This window comes from Stegastes partitus, unplaced genomic scaffold (assembly GCF_000690725.1).
Source record: "Stegastes partitus isolate 25-593 unplaced genomic scaffold, Stegastes_partitus-1.0.2 Scaffold25, whole genome shotgun sequence".
Lineage (NCBI taxonomy): Eukaryota > Metazoa > Chordata > Actinopteri > Pomacentridae > Stegastes > Stegastes partitus.
In genome coordinates, this window is record NW_007577756.1 from 872,089 (window position 1) to 892,722 (window position 20,634).

Genomic DNA, 20,634 nt, shown 5'->3' on the forward strand with positions numbered 1-20,634 from the left:
ATTTATAAACCCCTCACATTACTAAACAATCTGAGCCAAACACAGGTTCAGACCAAGATCCCAGAATAGATTTCTCATCCATAAATTGGAGGTACATTCTACTGAAACTCCTGCAGTCTTGGCCGAGCATGACAGTTCATGTTCAGTTCAGTAATTTGACAGTTTTTTCCCAATCAGTGTGACTAAGTTATGACGTCTCTGCAGTCTAACCCTGAGGCTCCAAGCAGCGGCCAGCAGACCTTTGTTTGAGGCAGCAACAGTACGAATGAGTGAGGCTGAGAAGCTCAGCGATGCACTGCTGCACAGAGCAGCGCCGCTCGGATCACCATCACCGTCGCGTGACTCAACAGACTCAGCAGAGACAACACGGCACACACCCCCACATCCACAAACCTCCCACGCTCACCACTTCAAATGAGAACCATCAGAACCAGCTCACAGCTTCGCTCAACACATCCTATTCCCCTGACCTACATTCACATGCGTCTTGCCCGCTCACTGCAGTGTGCAACACCGTGGTTAGTTTGCAGTTTCAGCTAAAGCAGAACTCAAAGCGAATAAAATAACAGTGTTTGTGTGCGCACTAATGAATAGAAAAGGAAAGCGATGAAAGCTATGCAGCATTCAGAAATAGAAAGACATGTTCCTTACATATACGATGGGGCCTGAAACACTGAGACCACGTCAAAAAATCTGTCAGATTTTCATGTACTTCTGGGAATAATAAAAAAGTTTCCAGATTTAGAAACATTTAAAAACACAACACATTTACGATTCTGCACTATTTCTACACTCAGATATCATACCATTGCAGCAGCGTTTTAATTGCACTCTTTTGATTGACTCATCAGACCTAAATCAACCTTTGGAGGCATTGTTCACCTGATAGAAACCTTTTCCCTTAAGTTTCCAGCACAACATTGCCCAGCAACACTGTTATAATAGGAAACATGGCATCAGAACTATGTGAATGTGTCGCCTTGTTATTCTGCATAAAGATGAACTTTTTCTCAGCATCACATCATGGCTGGATGGAAAGTTTCTGGGTGGGACGTCTAAAACATTCTGTGGAAACTGGATCAGTTGTATCCAAAGCACAAAATTAGCACACCTTTAGAAGATCAATACATCAAGCTTTGCTGACTGAGTTACAAAAGCAGCCTGATCACGAATACAGACCTGCCTAAATAAAGAACAAAAATCAGCAAAAGTCTTGAGAAAGAAGGCTGACTAACGGTGTCTCTGAGGACGAGCAGCGTCACTAAACCACTTCTCAAGTGGAGAAACAAGGACAAACAAGGCGGCATTTCACAGTGGATGAACAGCAAGACAGTCTTTGGTACGAAATGATGGGATAACACGGATTATGAAGTCTGAACAAACTGCTGGAATCCATGCAGCTCAAGTGCTGCTGTAATTAAAGCTAAAGGAGGCAAACAAACACAAAGAGTTTATGACATTTTTCACTGACTCCATGAGAAATTTGAAAAGAAAAAAGGCTTAAGTACACTGTACACTGGTGTGCAATGAAATGTCTGCAAAATAACGATCTTTAGAAATGTGTTCAACTTGAGGAGAAATGTTGATGAGTTAAAACAAAATTATTTTAAAAATTCCCTGAGCAAACTGCATCATAACCCTTTACCCTTGACCACTTAGTAACACAGTAGTTAGTAGTAGTTACCTAGCAACAAGATGCTGAAGTACAACGTGCAAAAAGTGAAGTGGTACTCTCTGTTTCACCGAAACATGCAGTGGCAGGAACAGTGACAAGTTGAGCGTTACATTTTCATGTGTCATCTTTAAGGTCAAGAGTGGCAAATTTTAAGTCTGGAACTGTTAATTAACCCTGTGACCCTCATGAAGTTTCTTGGTGTCATTTTTTTTTCCGGGTTCTGTCACATTTGTACTCACTATGGGCTCATTTTTCACTGTATTATAAAGTCCTGCACATCCATGGAAACAGCACTGCCAAGGCTAGAAAAAGACAGAGCTCAAAAATGTGTTCTGTGCTGTAAAGCACAATTTTAATGGGATATATCATAAAGAAGAAAGTGGATTTTCTCTGATCATTTTCAAAAATTGAAAAAAATAAAAATAAAAAAAAATCTGGAATCAACAGCATTTTCCAAGTAGACACAGGTGTTATCAACAAATACCGACTCTACATGGTATAGATATATATTTATAGAGGTATTAGATATTTTGTCTTCCAAGTTCAAGGACTTTTTGAAAATCTGATGATTCTTTCAGTTTTTATAGCTTCTGGCTCCAATAAATGGCATCATTCTGTTGGTTTTAAACATGGCGGCAGGTTTTTTGAGGTTCAGAGGTTTAAAAAGTAGGAACTTCCCCAAATGTATGTATAGAATATATTACATATTTCCAAGCTGCAAAACAAGTTTCTAAAATTGTGGGAGTCACTGTAGAAAAACAAACTGCCTAAGTAATGCTGAGCGCAGACACTTACCTCTTACACTGCATGTGCAGGTTTTGAAGGCCTAAGGCATGTGTGAGGGACAGGCACTCAAGAACTGTTCTCTGAACTCCGTCAACTGACTGCAAACATATGAAGAAAAAAGCAGAAGGGGTAAATATATTCAGACAGTAATGCTCTGAAGACACGCTGACATGTCACTCTAATGCAGCAAAGTCAGTAAGCGTAAAGCAAAAAGAACAACGCAGGGATTTGTGTCTCTTTGTGTATGTTGCTGTGATATCAGACACTCCTCATAGGTGACTTTAGCTTTTATCTCTGGACTGCAGGAGTCCACTGCACTGACGATAGATTATATTCCTCAACAGCAAATCATCAATTAATATTTTAAAAATTGTACGAAGGACTTTGAAATTATTAATGCTTGATTCGACAGAATATTAACACTTTGGGCCACCACTATAAAGGCTTCTGCAAAGGCTTTTCATTTGCAGTTTCCATTTGTAAATTGTTTAGATGCTCTCATTGCAAATGTATTTGAGGGAAGATCACACAAACGCAAAGTGCAGAAACAACCTATACTACGTATTGTGCTGGACTCCTTATGGTCACACCATCTGTGACTATCAGCTTTGTGGGAAATCGTGCAACCGTTGTGCAAACGGGATTTATAAGAGCTGAAAAGACAACTGTAACAGGAGTAAAAAAAACCTGCATTATATTAAGTCGTATACAAAGCAACAATCAGAATTCTACAATTTCATTTAGCAGACGCTTTTATCCAAAGCGACGTACATCTGAGAGCAGATACAACACAAGCAAGGATCTAGTCAGGAGAAAACAATCTAGATAATCACACTACTACTCTGATGTTTTAGTGTTTTTTTACTGTATTTACCTTACTTTTAATATCCATTTTACACTCTCTCCAACAGCAGGGCTCCAGACTGTGACAGTGTGCAAGTTGAAATTTCAAGTGGTTTGAGTGCATGATGAACATTAAGCTATGTTAGTATCGCTGTAACTGGCACAGCTACTGTGTTAACCACAGTGGTGGAAAGTAGTACTTTTATAACTTCAACGTGCTGCGGTATTTATGCTTAAAAATGCAGTCTTCTCGTGAAAAGCTGAGCTGATTCGCTGTTTTCTCTGCTCACAGAAAAGACTGCATGTAGAAAAAAAATCACTCGGTTTCATCTTTGACAAATCTGACAGTAGAACGCCCTAGTTTACTCTTTTTAAAGTCATTTTTGGTCACATACCTGTCTGAGCACCGCAGCCACCAAGCAGCAGCTACGCAGCCTGCAATGCGGGGCATTTAGGGAACACTGGTAAATTAAAGCGTCTATCGATGAGAAAATGTTCAGCAAGTCACATGTTTTGCCTGTGACCAGGTGGGAAGTGCAACTAAATGAGAAAGTTGGTCGCACCAGTGATACAAGTGAAAAAGTTAGTCTGGAGCCCTGAACAGTTCTCATGAATCAATGTTTGTTTTCTGAGCATAGTGACCTCACATAAGTCCCACTGCTGAACCGTGACTATGAGCTCTCCTTCATACTGAGAAGCACACTCCAGGAGCAGGGAGAGCAATGAGCAGCTGTCTGTAGAAATTAGAAGCTAAATAGGCCTAGATTGACTGCAACCTCAGTGAAAACTGTGGCTCGCATTTGTGCAGCAACATTTTCCTGGTAAATCCTTTGTTCTAAAGTACAAACTACATGTATCGTGTCCTATTGACAGGTGACACAGTTAGCCTTTGCTTCAAGCACATTGATTTGTTCCTACTTTGATTGATTTGTCCTTCACAAACTCAGCTGCAAATACAACAACAAAAGTGAAGCTACCTGTGAGGCTTGTAAGTGTGAAGTAGTTATTCCAAGGTGGCTTAAAGTTATTGCCATGGTATTTTTATGATTAGGTTTTAGGAAGTAGGGCCGTAATCTCCACGTCAGCTGGTTGATTGGCTGCTCAATATGCTCTCCTTTGCCTAAATTTGTATTAGTCAGACAATCTCTGGTGTTGCTTTGTAAAATGAGAACAGTTATCCATCACGAGCCTTCCAGGATCAATTCATTATTTCTGGTGGAGGAACAGACTACCTGCCAACATCTCTGCACTTTTACAACTTTGAACTTGCCCAACCTAATGGTGACTGCTGGGTCTGACTGATTTAACATTTACTGAACCTTTACTGCAATTCGGCTCTAAATTAATTGACATCAAGTCAAAGGAAGTGTGAGGGCGGCTGCTGAGTCTGATTTCAGCTGACAGAGATTGTCTTGGCTCGACTACACACTATTAAGCAGGCGTACTGGCTGGATGTTAAGAAAGTCTTGTTTTGATAAATTAATTTACATTTAAAGAGGGATTTGTTTACATGCTTACAACATAGACGATGTTGTGTATGCATTTGTAAAACTCACATTTTCCTAAACTTTTGTGCTAAAAACTGCAAAACCAAACTGTGAAGGTAAGTGTGAATCCTTTAGCTGACCTTGGGGAAGAAGCGGCAGTAGTCTCGGGTCAGAACCATCTCCACTACATCTTTCAGCCCTTCCAAACCCAACATGTCTGCAGCCAGCACCACTTGACTGTGGGACAGGGGACACCACAAACAGATCAGTTTGTTTTCTGGTCCTGTGTTCTAATTTTAAGCATGCTGTTTGTTCGTATACAGCACCTGGCACTGGCTCCACTGGGCAGATCCACGATGGCTCCGTACATGAACTGAAGCAAGATTTCCATCTCATCTGGCCCTAAGCTGAAAAGGTAAACACAATGAACAGCTTACAAGTTATGTATCATAGGTCAACCCTGTGATCCCCGAGCAGCTTCTGGTTGTGTTTTGCTCCGGTCACATGGGCTCATTTTTCACTGCTATATTAAGTCCTTCACTTCTATGGCAACAGCACAACCATGGCTAAAAGTGTAGAGAACTCAAAAAAAAGCATTCTGCTAAGTATAATGCAGTTCTAATGACGTAAATCATAAAAAAAGGAAAAAAAAAAAATCCTTGAAATAAAGCCTGGAATCAATGTGCAACATTCTTCCAAGTGCCCACAGGTCTTACCAATAATGAAAAAAAATAGGCGACTTTCCCTCCTGTAGATACATTATATTATTTACAGTACATTTACTACTAATGTTGTTTCTATACTTGTCTCTGCTCTGCTCTGTGTAAACACAACCTGCAATTCAATCCAACTGCACACAAAAGTCACTAAATATTTGTTACATGACTGCTGCTTGCAGTCAGTGGTGGTTTCTCAGTTGTGCCGAGAAGCGCAGAATGTTTACATTTTTTCAGAATATGATTAGAGTAAACTGTTTAATTCTGGATAGTTTTAAATTAAACATGTAGAATTAAGGAATTTTGATGAAATGTCACAATTTTAAGCTGAAATTTGGATATAAATACAGTGGCATCCATCCATCATCTATACACCGTTTAATCCTCACTAGGGTCATGGGGGGCTGAAGCCCATCCCAGCTGACTCAGGGTGAAGGCAGGGGACACCCTGGACAGGTCACCAGTCTATCACAGGGCTACACTGAGAGACAGACAACCAAGCACACTCACATTCACACCTATGGACAATTTAGAATCACCAATTAACCCCAACATGTTTTTGGACTGTGGGAGAAGGCTGGAGAACCTGGAGAGAACCCACGCTGCACGGGGAGAACATGCAAACTCCACACAGAAGGTCCTGGGTGTCCTTACTGGGACGCGAACCGACGACCTTCTTGCTGCGAGACAACAGTGCTAACCACCGCGACAGCTTGCAGCCCCCAGTGGCATACAGAGCTTAACAAATGTAGAATAGAATAGAACAGAATAAAACTTTGTTTTTTTTTTAAATATATTTTTTTGGGCTTTTGCCTTTATGTAGAGCAGTGGAGAGAGACAGGAAAGGGGGGAGAAGAGTGAGGGAGAGACCTGCAGCAAAGGGTCGTGAGCGGGATTCGAACTCACAACCGCTGCGTCGGGGACTGTAGCCCCTGTTCATGGGTCGCCCGCTCAGCCAGGTGAGCTATACGGGCGCCCCAGAATAAAACTTTGTTGATTGAAATTGAAATTGTTGTACGAGAAAATGTATTAGACCACCACCCAATGTAAGTTTTATGACACAGCTGCTCTAAATCAACAGCATCGCAAAATATATTTTTTTATGTTTCTTTAATGGATAATGCACCAGTATATAGAAGCTCTTTAACTAAAATGGTATTTTTAATGCTATAATTATTATTGTTATCCATGTATTTTAAAAAAAATATGAAAAAATAGTAAAGCGCATCATTATTTCTTGATTAAGACGTCAAATTATAGTTCTTTACTTGCATTCCTGAACAGAAAATTTAGTTTCAGTGGTTGAATGTTGTGCTTGCTTTATGCTCAAATTTGAGCCAGCTCACTGGTGAATTCAGTTTGCAATTCTTCAATCCCGTTCAAAATGGTAAAACGTTGAAAGCTGAGTGCGAATGAAAGCACTTCATGATGCTGCATGGTCTAAATATATATATATATATGCATACACATATAGCACTTCACAAATTAGACAGGTGGCCTAATAAATTTGTTAAACACTGTATGTCTGATGGTTCTTTCTGTTTTGAAAGGTTGTGGCTCTGACAGTTACATTTTCACTTTTTTTTTTTTTTTTTTTTAAATTAAATATTGTTCTTCTAAACATTCATGACATTTTGGGATTCAGGAGGTTAACAGACAAAGTTGTCCCTAATCCCACCTTAACATTCTCTAAGTTTGTCAAAGCCTATAGTGTGTATTTCTTCCATAAGGGTTGCAAACACAATCGAGAACACTGTACACAAAATCCATGTATCATGCAACAGTGGAGCCACGTGACTGCAGCCTGAAGGCCACCTCAAAGGTTTCCCCGACACGTCAGCGCAGCCGCTCTCCATTCTGACAGCCGTGTCTTCCCCAGTTACCCTCAGATCAGTAAAGCTGAGCCGAATGACACGTCTCTCCCCCGAGGAAAAAAAGGGCTTCGTTTGCCTCTGCCGCTCTGAAAGAAGTAGACTGCGGGTGGTAGTGAGGGGGTGGCTGGCAGTCAGTGGATGAGAAGACATTTGTGTGCCTTGCAGAGGGAACATTGCAACCTTGATTGGTAGAAATCTGAGCGAACTCTTTGAAATTCCACCAGCAGCGGGTGGCTGTGTGTGCGTGTGTGTGTGTGTGTGTTTGGGTATGTGGATTCAAAACATGGCGTTGTGAATGAAACCCCATTCTGTAGAGAACTGTGGCAGGAATGAATAATTAATGCGGTACATGCAGTAATTCAGCTGCATTGTTCAGGAATGATGTGCTGGAGCAGGAGCGGAGGTGTGTTATTGATCTCCGCGACCTGCTGCCAAATGATGCTGGTGTAAAAGTCTTACCCTTGCAGAGTGATGCATTGTCTGGAGCTCTCCATCCAACTCCCGCTGAGCATGGCTCGGAAGTACTGAGACCGTGCACACAGGATTGCCCTAGAAACCCAATAAAGCAGGCAGTTGCATGTCAGATCCACCCACCGTTTAATATTTTACATGTCATCTGCTGGGATTGCGTGCACTTTAGTGGCTTTGAAGTAACAGAGGACATAAAAAATTATACTGTGTGTTCTTTAGTCTCTGAAGATTGTGTTTCTATTCTCCCTGGTCTGATTAGTCTGTGACTGATATAATACAATATAGAAAATGTGTCTCCTTTGAGGCAAACCCCCCAATGTTCTGTCCACACTGTTATCTGCAGTACAGCTGCAACAATTACTTCATTAATTGTCAGTTAAGAAATTACTTAACAACTGTTTTGATAATTGATTAAATGGTTTAAATTCTCTGATTAGAGCTTTATAAATGTGAATACTGTCTGGATAATTTCCTCATCCATGACTGAATGTCTCTGGGTGGTGGACAAAACAAGACATCTAAATTCATCATTTGGGGATTTGGGAATCAACGTTTGACAGCTAGTCGAAAAATAATCAATAGATTCATATACAATGAAAAAATCATTAGTCACAATCTTCAGTGGGTGATAGTGATTTGAGTACATCCAACCTCCACTGACTGCCTTTCATCTATCTTTTGTTTCCAGCACCACAAACACATTGCTGCAATTTTCACAAGTTAACAGAAGAAACTTTAATCAAAATATTGTTGCAAAAAACATATGTCTGTCCCCTTATTTAAAGCCCTTCTTTGTAAACTTACCATCTGCCTCTCTAAGATGCTTTCTCTTTTTTCAAATAGCTACCAGCTCGATTCTGCAGATCACTTATTGCTTGATATAATCATTCCTCCTGTTCGTACTGGACACTGAAAGATCTCCTAAAATACTTCCAATGGTGAACACAACCCACAGTCCTCCTTCAATATAAGGACTGAGGCTTCAGTAGTTTGCGTTAATCAAATCTTTCCCTATTAAAAACAATTACTGAAAACTTTTCTTCCGAAAATTTTCTAAGCTCACTTTAAATTCACTTGACAATTATGTGGAAACTCGAGTCTTATGATAATTAACTCTAACTTTGGAAGACATCCATTTGATTTGTCTCGGTCAGACTGCTGCAGCCTCATATTAACTTCAGATGATTCTATATTTTTTACAAAGAACAAGGACGGATCCCCCGTCACTTAAATTCAAAGCACGTTATGAGGTGATATCTTGAACGGACAGGAGGAACAATTAGAGCAAAAAATAAATAAATCAATGTCCACATAGGTTCTAATCTACAGCTTATCAAGACAGAATAATGTTAATGTCGCCAGAGTTTGGACAAACTGGATTTCTTTAGTAAAATCTTAATCTGGAATCAAGGCCTTAATACCAGACATTCAAATCCCTTATTTAAAAACATGTGACATGAAGAACTGTTTGACATTGACCACCTCTCTGCTTGTTATATAGTGTTAAATGCAACAGTGTTGGGTTTTTGTACATCTGTAACTACAACTACACTTTTATTTCATCACCATATTTTTTTTTGGACAGTCATAATGTATCCCTAGAGATGTAAACATATGAATAACTAAAGCAGAGGAGTGGATGACAGGCTGGGGAAGCCCCGCCTCAGCCTCCGGTTGAGAACTGCTGCAGCTCACACTTTGCCGTCGTACAGATCAGCGCTGCAGAGCAACCAAGAAACAGCCCAGCTTCTCCTCTCTGACAAGGTGTCGCTGGCTGGCTGCTTCCCTGAGCAGGAGTTGGGAGAAACCTGTCTCCATGGTTACCAGCTGCTACTACTACCTCTGCATCACTGAATGACCACCCACCACTGCTCCACATGAGTCAACAGCATATGTGCGACCTTCTTTAGTGCATCTGGTAAATGTGACTGTGATGTGCAGCCAGTGTTGACACAAAAAAAAACAGACTGGATTCCAGATGTATCGATTCAGAGCGTCGAGATGCCAAAAGAAATAGCTTCACTACCTGTGGCAGGAGAAGACCTGCTCTGCTACTTGGATGGTGATGTCACACTGCTCTCCTCTTTGGTACAGATCCAGCAGGTCAGCTCCCAGGCCAGAGGCTGGCTCCAAAACAACAGCGTCTGGACAGAAGATGAGGTGGATAATGGACGAGGACACGAAGAAGAAAGGAAAGAAAAGAAAAGCTTTAGGTGAACATTCATCTGTGGAGGACAATTATTAACCTGCTGAACCTTAAAACCCACTAGCAACTTTGGAAGGTGTTTTGTCTTTTTATCAGAGCTAGAAACTGTAGAAACAGAGAAAACCATTGGATTTTCCAGCTTTCCAATGGTGCTTGAACTACTCATTTATGACATGTCATTCCATCAGGAAAGTTAAGAATATCTAAACCTAAAATTGTGCTATTTCATAAAAACAATCTGATTCTACATGTCTCATTTAACATTTTGTCAAAAATCAACTGTTTGTACGAACCAGATTCTGTAAAAAAAAAAAAGAAAAGAAAATTCTGCAATCCTTTGCCCAACTGTGAAGCTACTAGAGACTCAGTTGGGACCAACAGACATATTTCTGAGATTTTCCGGCTGAACTGCATACTGTGTTTACACAGAGCAGAATGGGCATAAGTATGGAACAAAATTAAATATAAGTAGTAAAATATCTATAGCATGGAGGGTCACTTGGACATAAAATGTTGATTACATTTGTTTTTTTCAATTATTGTGAAATAAGAAATCAAAGAAATTCAACTTTAGCGTTGTCTTTATTCATGACTTGTGGCGTTATAACTGTGTCACACTGGACAAAAGACATCTCTGAGTTCTCTCTACTTCTAGCCTCAGTTGAGCTGTTTCCACAGAGGTGCAGGACCTTACATTGTAATGAAAAATGAGCCCACAGTGAGCAAAAATGTGACAGGAAGAAAAAAAAAAAAAACTCCAGACACTGCTTGGGTTAATCTGTGGGGGACACTAGTAAACCACTTCATTAAAACTACAGGAAAAAACATAAAGCAGAGCTAAACATGAATTATCCTTTAGGATGGCAATGCTTTAATTAGCATCAGCAACAACAGGGATGCAAAGGCGATTAGCTCTTAAGTGGATTATGGCTGAGATAACATGATGTGAAGAAAGTGTAAGGAGGAGGGCAGCTGAATGGTAATATAACCTCAAATAAGCCTTTCAGTCTGTTTACCTGAGTCAGTGGAACGCTGAAAGTCTGCTGGGTCGGGAACAGGCAGAGTACTTTCAGGCACGGAGCCCTCCACATCTGGGATTATTTCAACCGAGCGCATGCTCTGCTCTGCTGTGTACACCTGCCTGCAGGGGGGAGACTCTAAAAGTTAATTAAAACTGTGCTTTCATACATATTTAAATTACACTTTCATTTGATGCACTGTGACTCCAGCGACACAGCCAGCCTCAGCCTGAACTGTGCAGGATTGTCTGTTTCTGCTCATGACTGGCAAACTTATAAAGTGACTCTGTATCAAAGGCAACCAGTTATAAGAAATATATCCTAACTACTTCTGAAAAACGCTTGCCCTGCCTCAGATGCTCTGCCTCTCTCTTTATGTGTATCAGCAGTTTATAGTCAAAGTAGCAAAAGAGTGAGCAGAGCAACCCAAACAGACGTTTTCCCAGCAGCTTTCTTCAGAAACTCCAGTAGGAGTCCAAAATTATGCCAGGCCAGCTGGGTGATACAGTCCCTTCAATAAGCTCTAGACTCTAGAGCTTCAGGCAGTCATTGCCAAACATCTTAACTAAAACAGACATGTGAAGACAGAGCAGTAAATTGGCAGCTTTAGCGTCTTGAGCTGCACCACCACAGTAGTTTTAGAGCACACAGTCAAACTCTATTTTATTAAGTACGTTTTGCAGACACTCCACAGTTTACTTTCATTTGAAGCTGTAAATCTTTATTAAATGTCACCCTTTTTAAATTTATAAGAACAATCTTTAATAAATTGTTTGGCTGCACTGTTGAAGGTGACGCACTACAGAGCAACACATTATTGTAATTACATTACATGCGTCTGTAATGCAGCAAAGTCATGCACTTAATGCAGTCATACACGGCAGCATATCTTACTGCCGGCACCACCTTCATCCTCTAATGTAAATTAGCAACAATATTGTTCTGTGAAGTGCTCTGTCGGCTGGTTGACACCACTTTGCAGGTGTAGTACTTAAGAGCATAAAAGGAAGATAATGTGCATGTCCATTTTTGTAGGACGGGGATTTCTGCTGATAAGTTGGCATATGTAAGATTAATTATAACTATTAAATGTTTAACATGTTTGTTAATTTTCTGACGCCAGAAACGTGAACATTCTCGTCCTCCTTGACTTCTGCGCTGACTTTCGACACAATCACAGATTCCATCCGTCTCGCCGGCTTTGACACAGTCTTCAACATTACCAGTACTGCCCCCTCCTGGTTCAGATCCTGCCTCTCTGACAGACACCTGTTCATTAGCATCAACAACTGCAAATCCTCCACTGCTCCCCTCTCCTACGTTGTTCCCCAAAGCTCAGTTCTCTGCCCCCTCCTCTTCATTCTCTACATGTTCCTCCTTGGCCGCCCAATCCATCATCATGGACTCCAGTTTCATTGTTTTGCTGATGACATCCAACTCTTTATCGCCACCACAACAATCCTCACTGTCACCCACTCGACCCTCACCAAGTGCATCACAGAAATAAAGTTATGGCTGCAAGCAAACTTCCTCAAACTAAACTGTACCAAATCAGAAATCCTCATAATCGGTTCAAAATCACTAACCAAATCCACCCACAACTTCTCCCTCACCATGGACAGCTCCACTGTACTCAAATCCACCCCTCACATCAGAAATCTAGGCGTCATTTTAGACCAAACCATTTCCTTCAACCAACATATCAAGCACACAACTGTGGCTGCGGCTGTGGCTCAGGTGGTAGAACGGTTGTCCTCTGATCGCAAGGTTGGCGGTTCGATCCCCCGCCCCTCCACAGTCCAGAGTGTCCTTGGGCAAGACACTGAACCCGAAATTACTCCCAATGGCAGGCAGCACTCTGCATGGCAGCTCTGTCACCATTGGTGTATGAATGTGTGTGTAAATGAGAAACACATTGTAAAGTGCTTTTGAGTACCACTGAGGTATTAAGGTACCATTTACAACTAAAACAGCCATCTTCCACCTCAGAAACATCGCCCACCTCTGCCCATCCTTCCCCTCTTCGGCTGCAGAAACTCTCATCCACGCATTCATCACATCCAGACTCGTCTACAGTCTTCTCTATGGGACATCATCCAAATCACCCAAGAAACTCCAATACATCAAGAACTCTGCTGCCTGCCTGCTCACCCACTCCCACAGCCGTGATCACATTACCTCCATCCTTCAGAACCTCCACTTGTTCCCTGTCCTCCAGCGAATCCACTTCAAAATCCTCCTTATCACCGACAAAGCTCTCCATAACCTAGCCAACCCATACCTGGCTGAACTCACTAAACACTCGCACCCTCCTCTCTGCTGATGCTGGCCTCCTCTATCCCTCACCCGGACCAAATACCGGACCTGGAGGGCTTTCTCCATCACCACTTGCACCCTCCTCATGCTCCATATTCAAGAAATCCATAAAGACACATCTTTTCAACACTGCCTACAGCACGTATGAAACTATTTTTTGTCCAGTTTACTGTGATTTTCTTCCTGCCTGTCTCCATGGAGAATAAAAGAGCAAAGCTTACCTCTGTAAAACTGTCTCTAGTAGCAGATTCTACATGTTATTAATCTTAATGGCAGAAGAGTAAATGCCAACGACTTCCTATACAACTCCTAAATAGCAGTGTTGCACTCTTGTGAAAGGAGCTCAAAGCTGATTTTTAACCTCACTGGTACTGGAGCCAAACAAGGACGACTTGTTCTTGTAGTCCCAATTAAAAGTTGCAAATGAGGCACAAATCAATGGATCAAAGACTACACTACAAAGCCTGAACGATAACTATGCAACTGCTGTACAAGAACCTTACAGCAGATGATTATAAGCATTCAATTAAGGACTTGTGCCACAACACTAACATGAAAATGTGACGTACACTTTTTCTTTCATAGCATTTACAGTGAACCAAACACACAAACACAAGCAAACCCTGCAGATTAAACATGGTGTACTTGGCGCCCTCTGTCAGACAAACACTGAAACTGCAACACTGACAGCTCAGGATAAATGATGCCTCTTAACAGCCCCTCCTAGAAAGTAGAGTTAAGGCATTATGTGGTGCTTTCTTCTGTAGGGGTAAATAAAAGTTGCCTAAGTCAGCAAATCCACAAGAGCCCTGTGCCTACCTGAGGAAATCTTTCAGCGCAGAGAGCTCATAGCCAGGAAGATGGATGATGATTGGGTCTTTGTGTGTTTGTCCGTGAAGTACATGAGGAGCTCTGGCCAGCAGGACAGCTCTGTGCGCTCGGAGGGAGCCAGAAGCAGCATACAAAGAAACGTCAGCCTCCAGTTCCTCCTGCAGCAACCTGGAGAAACACAGTGCAACACTTTATCAGGGGCCTTGAAATACGAACCACAGAACAAAATGACCCATAGTTGGCGACAAATTTGACAATTTTTCATATTGAATTCAAATTTAACCCTCTGAGCTACAAAACCCACTGACAGGCTTTAAAAGGCATATTCTTCTTATCATTTATTCATCATCAGAACATGTAAAAACAGACATATTTGTGAGATATTCAACTTTCCAACGGTCACTGAACTACTCATCGGTTCAGTTAGGAAAACCATCCAGATCTGAACTTAAAATTGTGATATTTCATCAAAACCACTTTATTCTACGTGTCATTTTAAAACTCAGCAGCTGCCAGAACAAACTTGTCTGCAATATACAGAAAGATGAAACTCTGAACTTCTCTGTAACACCATGAAGTAGTTAGTGACACAGCTGAGACCAAAACAGACGTGAACAAACTCAGTGACGCTTCAGCTGAACTAGGAGCAGACAAGATAAGAATGGAAACAAAAAAAAACATAAATATAAAATCACAAGTTTTTCCCTTAATAGTAACACCTCTGGGCACGTGGAAAAATGTTGTTAATGTCGATTCCACATTTTATTTTTATCTTTGTAAAAAAATAAAATAAAATAAAATAAAATATATATATATATATATATATATATATATATATATAGAGAGAGAGAGAGAGAGAGAGAGAGAGAGAGAGAGAGAGAGAAAACATTTCATTTCATTTCTATGATTTATGGCGACATAATAGGTCATAAGACATTTTTGAGCTCTCTGTTTCTAGTCATGTCCTACTGCAGTGAAAAAATGCCCCTACGGTGGGTAAAAATGTGACAGGAGCATACAATAAAGGCAATAAGCAAAGGCCAGAGATTCAAAGATAAATCGGATGTCCTACTTTTCCACTTCAGATTAACAAATGCAGGGTCCTGAGGCGGTCCACTTCTTCTTTACAATCATTATATCTCGGCCCGCCTCGGTGACTGATGTGGGTGACCCAGAAATCAGTCAGCTTAAGGCCAACGGGTTCGAACGCTGGTGTCACGTCCATTTTTGCAACCCTCTGATGAGAAAGTCACAAATCGATCATGCAGCAGGGGTAACCACATCCTCGAACTGCTCAAATCCGTGTGAGCTCGATTCATGTTAGTTTCCAGTAATCACTGAAATGTAGTGTGCTGTATATATATATATATATGCTTTTTAACTCTAAATCTGACTATGTAGGGAAAGCACCACCCTTAGCTATTCTTATGCTATTATAGGCAGTGGTTAACTTGGGATTTGTGAGGAGGGGAAGTGAAGTCAGGCTTAAAGATCAGACTGTAAAAAGTACAAATTGGGACAGTTTTTGCAGTAGAAAGTAGTTCCAGGAAAATTGTGCACATTGTGTTCTATACATGTGTATTATCCAGAGTAGTTTGTTTTAGATTTTCCAAATTGTCCAATTTCTTCACCTCCACTATATTAGTGAAAGAGTAACGTGTCTCAAGTTAAATCTTACTATCCAGGGCTCCAGACTGCGACCACCATTTTTTGAGCGTGTGCAAGTTGAATTTTCAAGCGGATGCATTCGTGCATGATGATCATTAAGTTGTATTGGTGTCACTGTAACCAGCGCAGGCAGCTACTGTGTTAACCTCAGTGGTGGAGAGCAGCACTAACTTCAGTAGACTGTGGTATTTACACTTAAAAATGCGGTCTTCTCGTGAAATGTGGAGCGCATCTGCATTTTTCTCACCTATGGAACAGTGCGTGTAGGTGTGCTCCACACTCGGTTTCATCTCGGACAAATCTGACATTAGAACGACCTAGTTTCACTCTTTATGAAGTATTTTTTGGTCACACCGCAGCCACCAAGCAGCTGCTACCACAGCCTGAAATGTGGGGCGTTTACGGAACATTAGGAAATTGTAGCGTCTATCAATGAGCAGATATTCATCAATGATGTGTTTTGCCTGTGACGAGGTGAGAGGTGCGACCAAATAAGACAGTTGGTTGCACCGGTGCTACGAGTGAGGTTATCTGGGGCCCTGCTGTCTAATAGTGAAGGATGAAGAAACATTTTTAATATAATTTCAGGAGAAAAAAAAGTTTATCTCGGTAAAGCTCTGTGAGGACCCAAAGGTAAATAATACAAAAGCCTACATATACAAGCCAATACCCAAATACACTGCAATGGAAGACTACTTTCTAAATACATAAATATAAACAAACAAATAAATAAATATCACTATTATTTGCATGTAATTAACGGTTCATAAACATTGACATTCCTGCCAAGAAAGCATCAGCTGTAACCTACAGGCTGAGTATCATGAACTCTATTTTCATTAGAAGGCTGACTGGCTGTTCCTTATTTTTATTTACCTCAGTGATAGACTCGCAATAATACCATAAATGCAAATGCTGTTGCATTTAAACAGATGAACTGTAAATCCTTTCTATATGCCCACAAATATGTTGTGACTCTCCAGAGAAAACGCCCCTGGACTTTTGAATAAAAAAAATAAAAAATGCTGGATTCATTTTGAGTAAGACCGCTTTGTTCCAATGATTTCACTGTAGAAACTGTACTTAGCACTTAGGCTAAAAGGCTACGTACTACCACACTGACACAACAGAATATGCAAACAATCACTGACTTTACTGCTGCTGTGTCAGCTGCATGTATTACACACAGTCTCTCTCTCTCATTTTGGAAAGCGTAGAGATCCTGTGATGCTGCAGCTGTCAAAGAAGGGACGGTGACAGTTTTTACCTTCAGTGCACGACAGAGCAGATCTCTAGATTTGTATGTGAGTCGGCTTTGCTGATTATAGGTAACAAACTATGAAAATTCCTCACTTCTAGAGGCTATTTTGTGGCTAAAAGCTGCATTCTACCTGTTTACTCCTCACCTTCACTGTGTCTTTTCACCAGTTAGTGAATTATTGTGCTTCTTCAAACAAAAGAAAATATGGTAATAAGTTGCTTTTGGTGAAATGTGGGTTTCCTGCATTCCTCATCCTTCTACAGCATAATTATTAAACATGATTACAAAGGAGTGACGGCTGAAACCTATCTACTATTTCACTCAGAGGGCTGAAAAATATCTCAGTGTGACATCAAACCTGCTGTAAATAAACAGGCATGGCAGGCTATGCAGGTAGATGAAAGGCTGCGAGTGTGACTAGGTGGCTCCAAAGGTGAGAACATTCACAGGTCTAGTCAGGGTTATGGAGATATGTACATTTTATAAATTCTTTAAAAAAAAAACTCAAATGGTAAACCTTTCTTAGCACTGGAACAGCTGTTAAACATTAGTGTTTAACTTTAACTGCTTCAGCTGCTTTGAACCATATCTTGTACTTTTTCTCAGCATAATCCTAAGTCATAAAAATGTGTGTTAAATGTCATTTTGTAAATTACTTAAAAACTGAAATAAGTCATTTTAATGACAAGTGACCAAACCCCCCCCCCTCTGAAATGTGGTGAAAAGGGAAGTGAAGCAGTTTACTACCACACTGACATAAAACTGGACAGATAAGAAGAAGAGGCGGACAAACAAAAGCTGGATCCTGGAATTCGCACGATGCAACTTTAAGCTGTGGTCGGCAGAAATCTGGAAAAGGCCAGACGAGCAGGGATATATGCATGCGCTTCACAGGCCTACTTTCAAGCTAAATCTAGGCTACCCAGATAACACAACCAACCCCTGCAACGCAACGGAAACTAAACAATGTGGTTGATGAGAGCAGCAAAGCAGCAAACGGTATCCTAACCACCTAAAAAATGTAATATCTGTGGAAGTGTATGCTATATTTAGAATATATTCAGGGATTTATGTTGCTGTTAGATAACCTTTTCTAGTGGAGAAGTCTGGCTTTAAAGGAAGACCACCAGACTCCTTTGACAAAATCAGTATTTTACCTCACAGCTGCTGATCTACGGCTGCCTCAATCAGTTATGTTGTTTATGTTATTGAGCGATAGCAATGGGAATGTTTCTTACTGACATTTTTTTTTTAACCCAGGCCTATGCACATCAGTGGTTCCTGTCACATGTCTTACCTGCTCAGGTCTGCGGACAAAGCAGACGACAAACATCTTTTCAGCTGCTCTTTGTATTTGCGCTCTTTGGCCTGGAACTCTCTCGCAGCCTCAGTGGTAATCATGGTTTGTTATGTATTCTAAGACAGAGATAAGACAGACGTGTCAGCTTGTAATTTAGCAGACTGGAGGTACAGATAACATCCAATGGCACGCTGTGGGAACACTTAGAGTAAGACAAGAGAGACACGTCATCAAAACAACCGCAAAAGATGAATTGTGACAAACATACCTGAAAGAGTCACTTTTAATTACTGTTGGCGCTGGAATACAACACGCTAAATCACATTCAGTTTAATGGCAATGCTGAGGTTAGCTTCAGCAGTTATGGGAAAAGTTAATGGAAAAGTTAATGGAAACTTAAGTGCAGAGCTGAGTGACTGATTATTTGTTGTTTCCACATTTTAATGATATAAAACCCTGTTAGACATTTTAGACACTAATGGTACATGGAACCACTACACACTGACTGGTTACATCTTCATTAGACTGTCCTACAAAGGCTAAAGAGTCTCTAAAACACAGCTTCCATTGTGTGAAACCTTTACTTTATTCGTCACAATGCAAAAAAAATGGAAAATGTTTTTTTTTTCTTTCTTGCAATTCCACAAATAGAGTAAAAGTTTTTGACTCTTATGCCTCTCTGACATAATATGGCCCAGATTTGAGCCATTTTTATATAGATTAAAGATCTGGACCTGGTATAAAGTGGTTTATGTGTAAAAACAAACGTAATGGTTTCATAAATTTGACAGCAGGTTTCAGACTAAAATGTCTAACTCATCAATACACGGTGGAACAGAGAATAAGCCAGTCAGTACGTACGAGTAAGTTAAGTTTTCCTTAACTTTTTCTCTTATCTACCCAATCGGAAGCTAACTTTTCATAATTTTAAGTAAAATTCTGTTTTATGTTTAATGTTGTGGCCCTCACCTACTTTACCCCCTCAGTGACTTGACATGAGTGCAGTACCACCTCCCACCACACTTACTGATTTACGTTTATCTGCCGCTAGAATCCAGAGAGGCGCTGTTTCACCAATTTGAGCCAAATCAATGAAAATGTGAGGAGGTGACCGACAACGACCCATATTCGTTATATCATGTGATATCATAAATTAAATTAATTGGGTGCATAAAGCGACTATAAAAGCTTTTATACAAGAAGAAGGAAAAAGATCTGTTAGCTTCCGAGAAAAACACGCCTGATAACATCACAAAGAAGAAACAGTCTCTCTCTGTTTAATGATAAGTTCAACGTATATTAAGCAGACCTCGTTAAAAACAAAACACACAGAGTCACATTAACGTACCTATGCTGTCGGGGGTATCTACTCTCTGTATGCTGGATTTTGTCTGTACTGGACGCTAAACAACTCTCATTTTCCTATCGCAGCTAGCATGCTAACGCTAGCTAAGATGAGCTGCCGTTACTACTTAGTTCTCTGCCTCAATCTCGGGTGAAAAAAACACAGGCCTGCGGCTGTTAGCTGCAGCCGACAGCTATGTGTTAGTATAAGGTTCAGCAATAAGTAATAGTAAACAATATAAATTAACGGGCTGACCCACTGACCGACGTTGTTGACATCCCTGCTGCACGCTGTTCGCCTCCCACCAGGACACGGTTTGTCAAACGGCGGAGGAGGAGACAGCCTGGAAACCGCCGCACATGCGCAGTACCGGTAAGAAATGCTGCATTTGCAACTGGGAATTCAAAGTTTCCTACGTCTGACCCGGAAAAAAAACTAAGAAAACACCAGCAGAAGTCGGATTTACTGCTCGATAGCAGTTTGCTTCCGATTCTCAGCCTTGACAGTTAAAGGAAACTTAAGGGAGAATGACGTCTTTCGTTTGTTTTCAACATTTTAATGATGTTAAACCATTTTAGACACTGTAATTAAACCCTTAATGCTGTCTGAAACCCAAATTCAAATTTATAAAGGCTTTGTGTTATTTGTGAAATACAAAAAAGGGGACATTTTGTAGCATTTTATGCATGTAGGCCACATGAGACACGGTCCAGATATAAAATCACTATATATAGACTGGTCAGATCTGGACCAGATTGTGCCAGAGAGGCTACTCCTTAAGACACAGTGTCTGATATGTGAAACCTTTATTCTGTTTGTGAAAATGAAAGTCAAGG

The 20,634-nt window shown here is 40.7% G+C and overlaps 1 protein-coding gene across 1 annotated transcript in view; it reads right to left on the reverse strand.

Annotated features, from left to right (window-relative positions):
• The window catches only part of btbd8 (BTB domain containing 8), a 36,313-nt gene extending 16,209 nt beyond the window's left edge, over positions 1 to 20,104 (reverse strand). Inside the window, exons 1-9 of the mRNA XM_008297172.1 lie at positions 20,062 to 20,104; positions 18,451 to 18,569; positions 14,213 to 14,392; positions 11,075 to 11,199; positions 9,879 to 9,996; positions 7,841 to 7,930; positions 5,118 to 5,198; positions 4,932 to 5,028; positions 2,471 to 2,559 (exon numbers count right to left, since the gene is read on the reverse strand). Coding sequence (XP_008295394.1) covers positions 2,471 to 2,559; positions 4,932 to 5,028; positions 5,118 to 5,198; positions 7,841 to 7,930; positions 9,879 to 9,996; positions 11,075 to 11,199; positions 14,213 to 14,392; positions 18,451 to 18,554 — 884 coding nt within the window. The 5' untranslated portion in view covers positions 18,555 to 18,569; positions 20,062 to 20,104. The remainder of the gene's footprint in view (positions 1 to 2,470; positions 2,560 to 4,931; positions 5,029 to 5,117; positions 5,199 to 7,840; positions 7,931 to 9,878; positions 9,997 to 11,074; positions 11,200 to 14,212; positions 14,393 to 18,450; positions 18,570 to 20,061) is intronic.
• Positions 20,105 to 20,634: the final 530 nt, after the last annotated feature.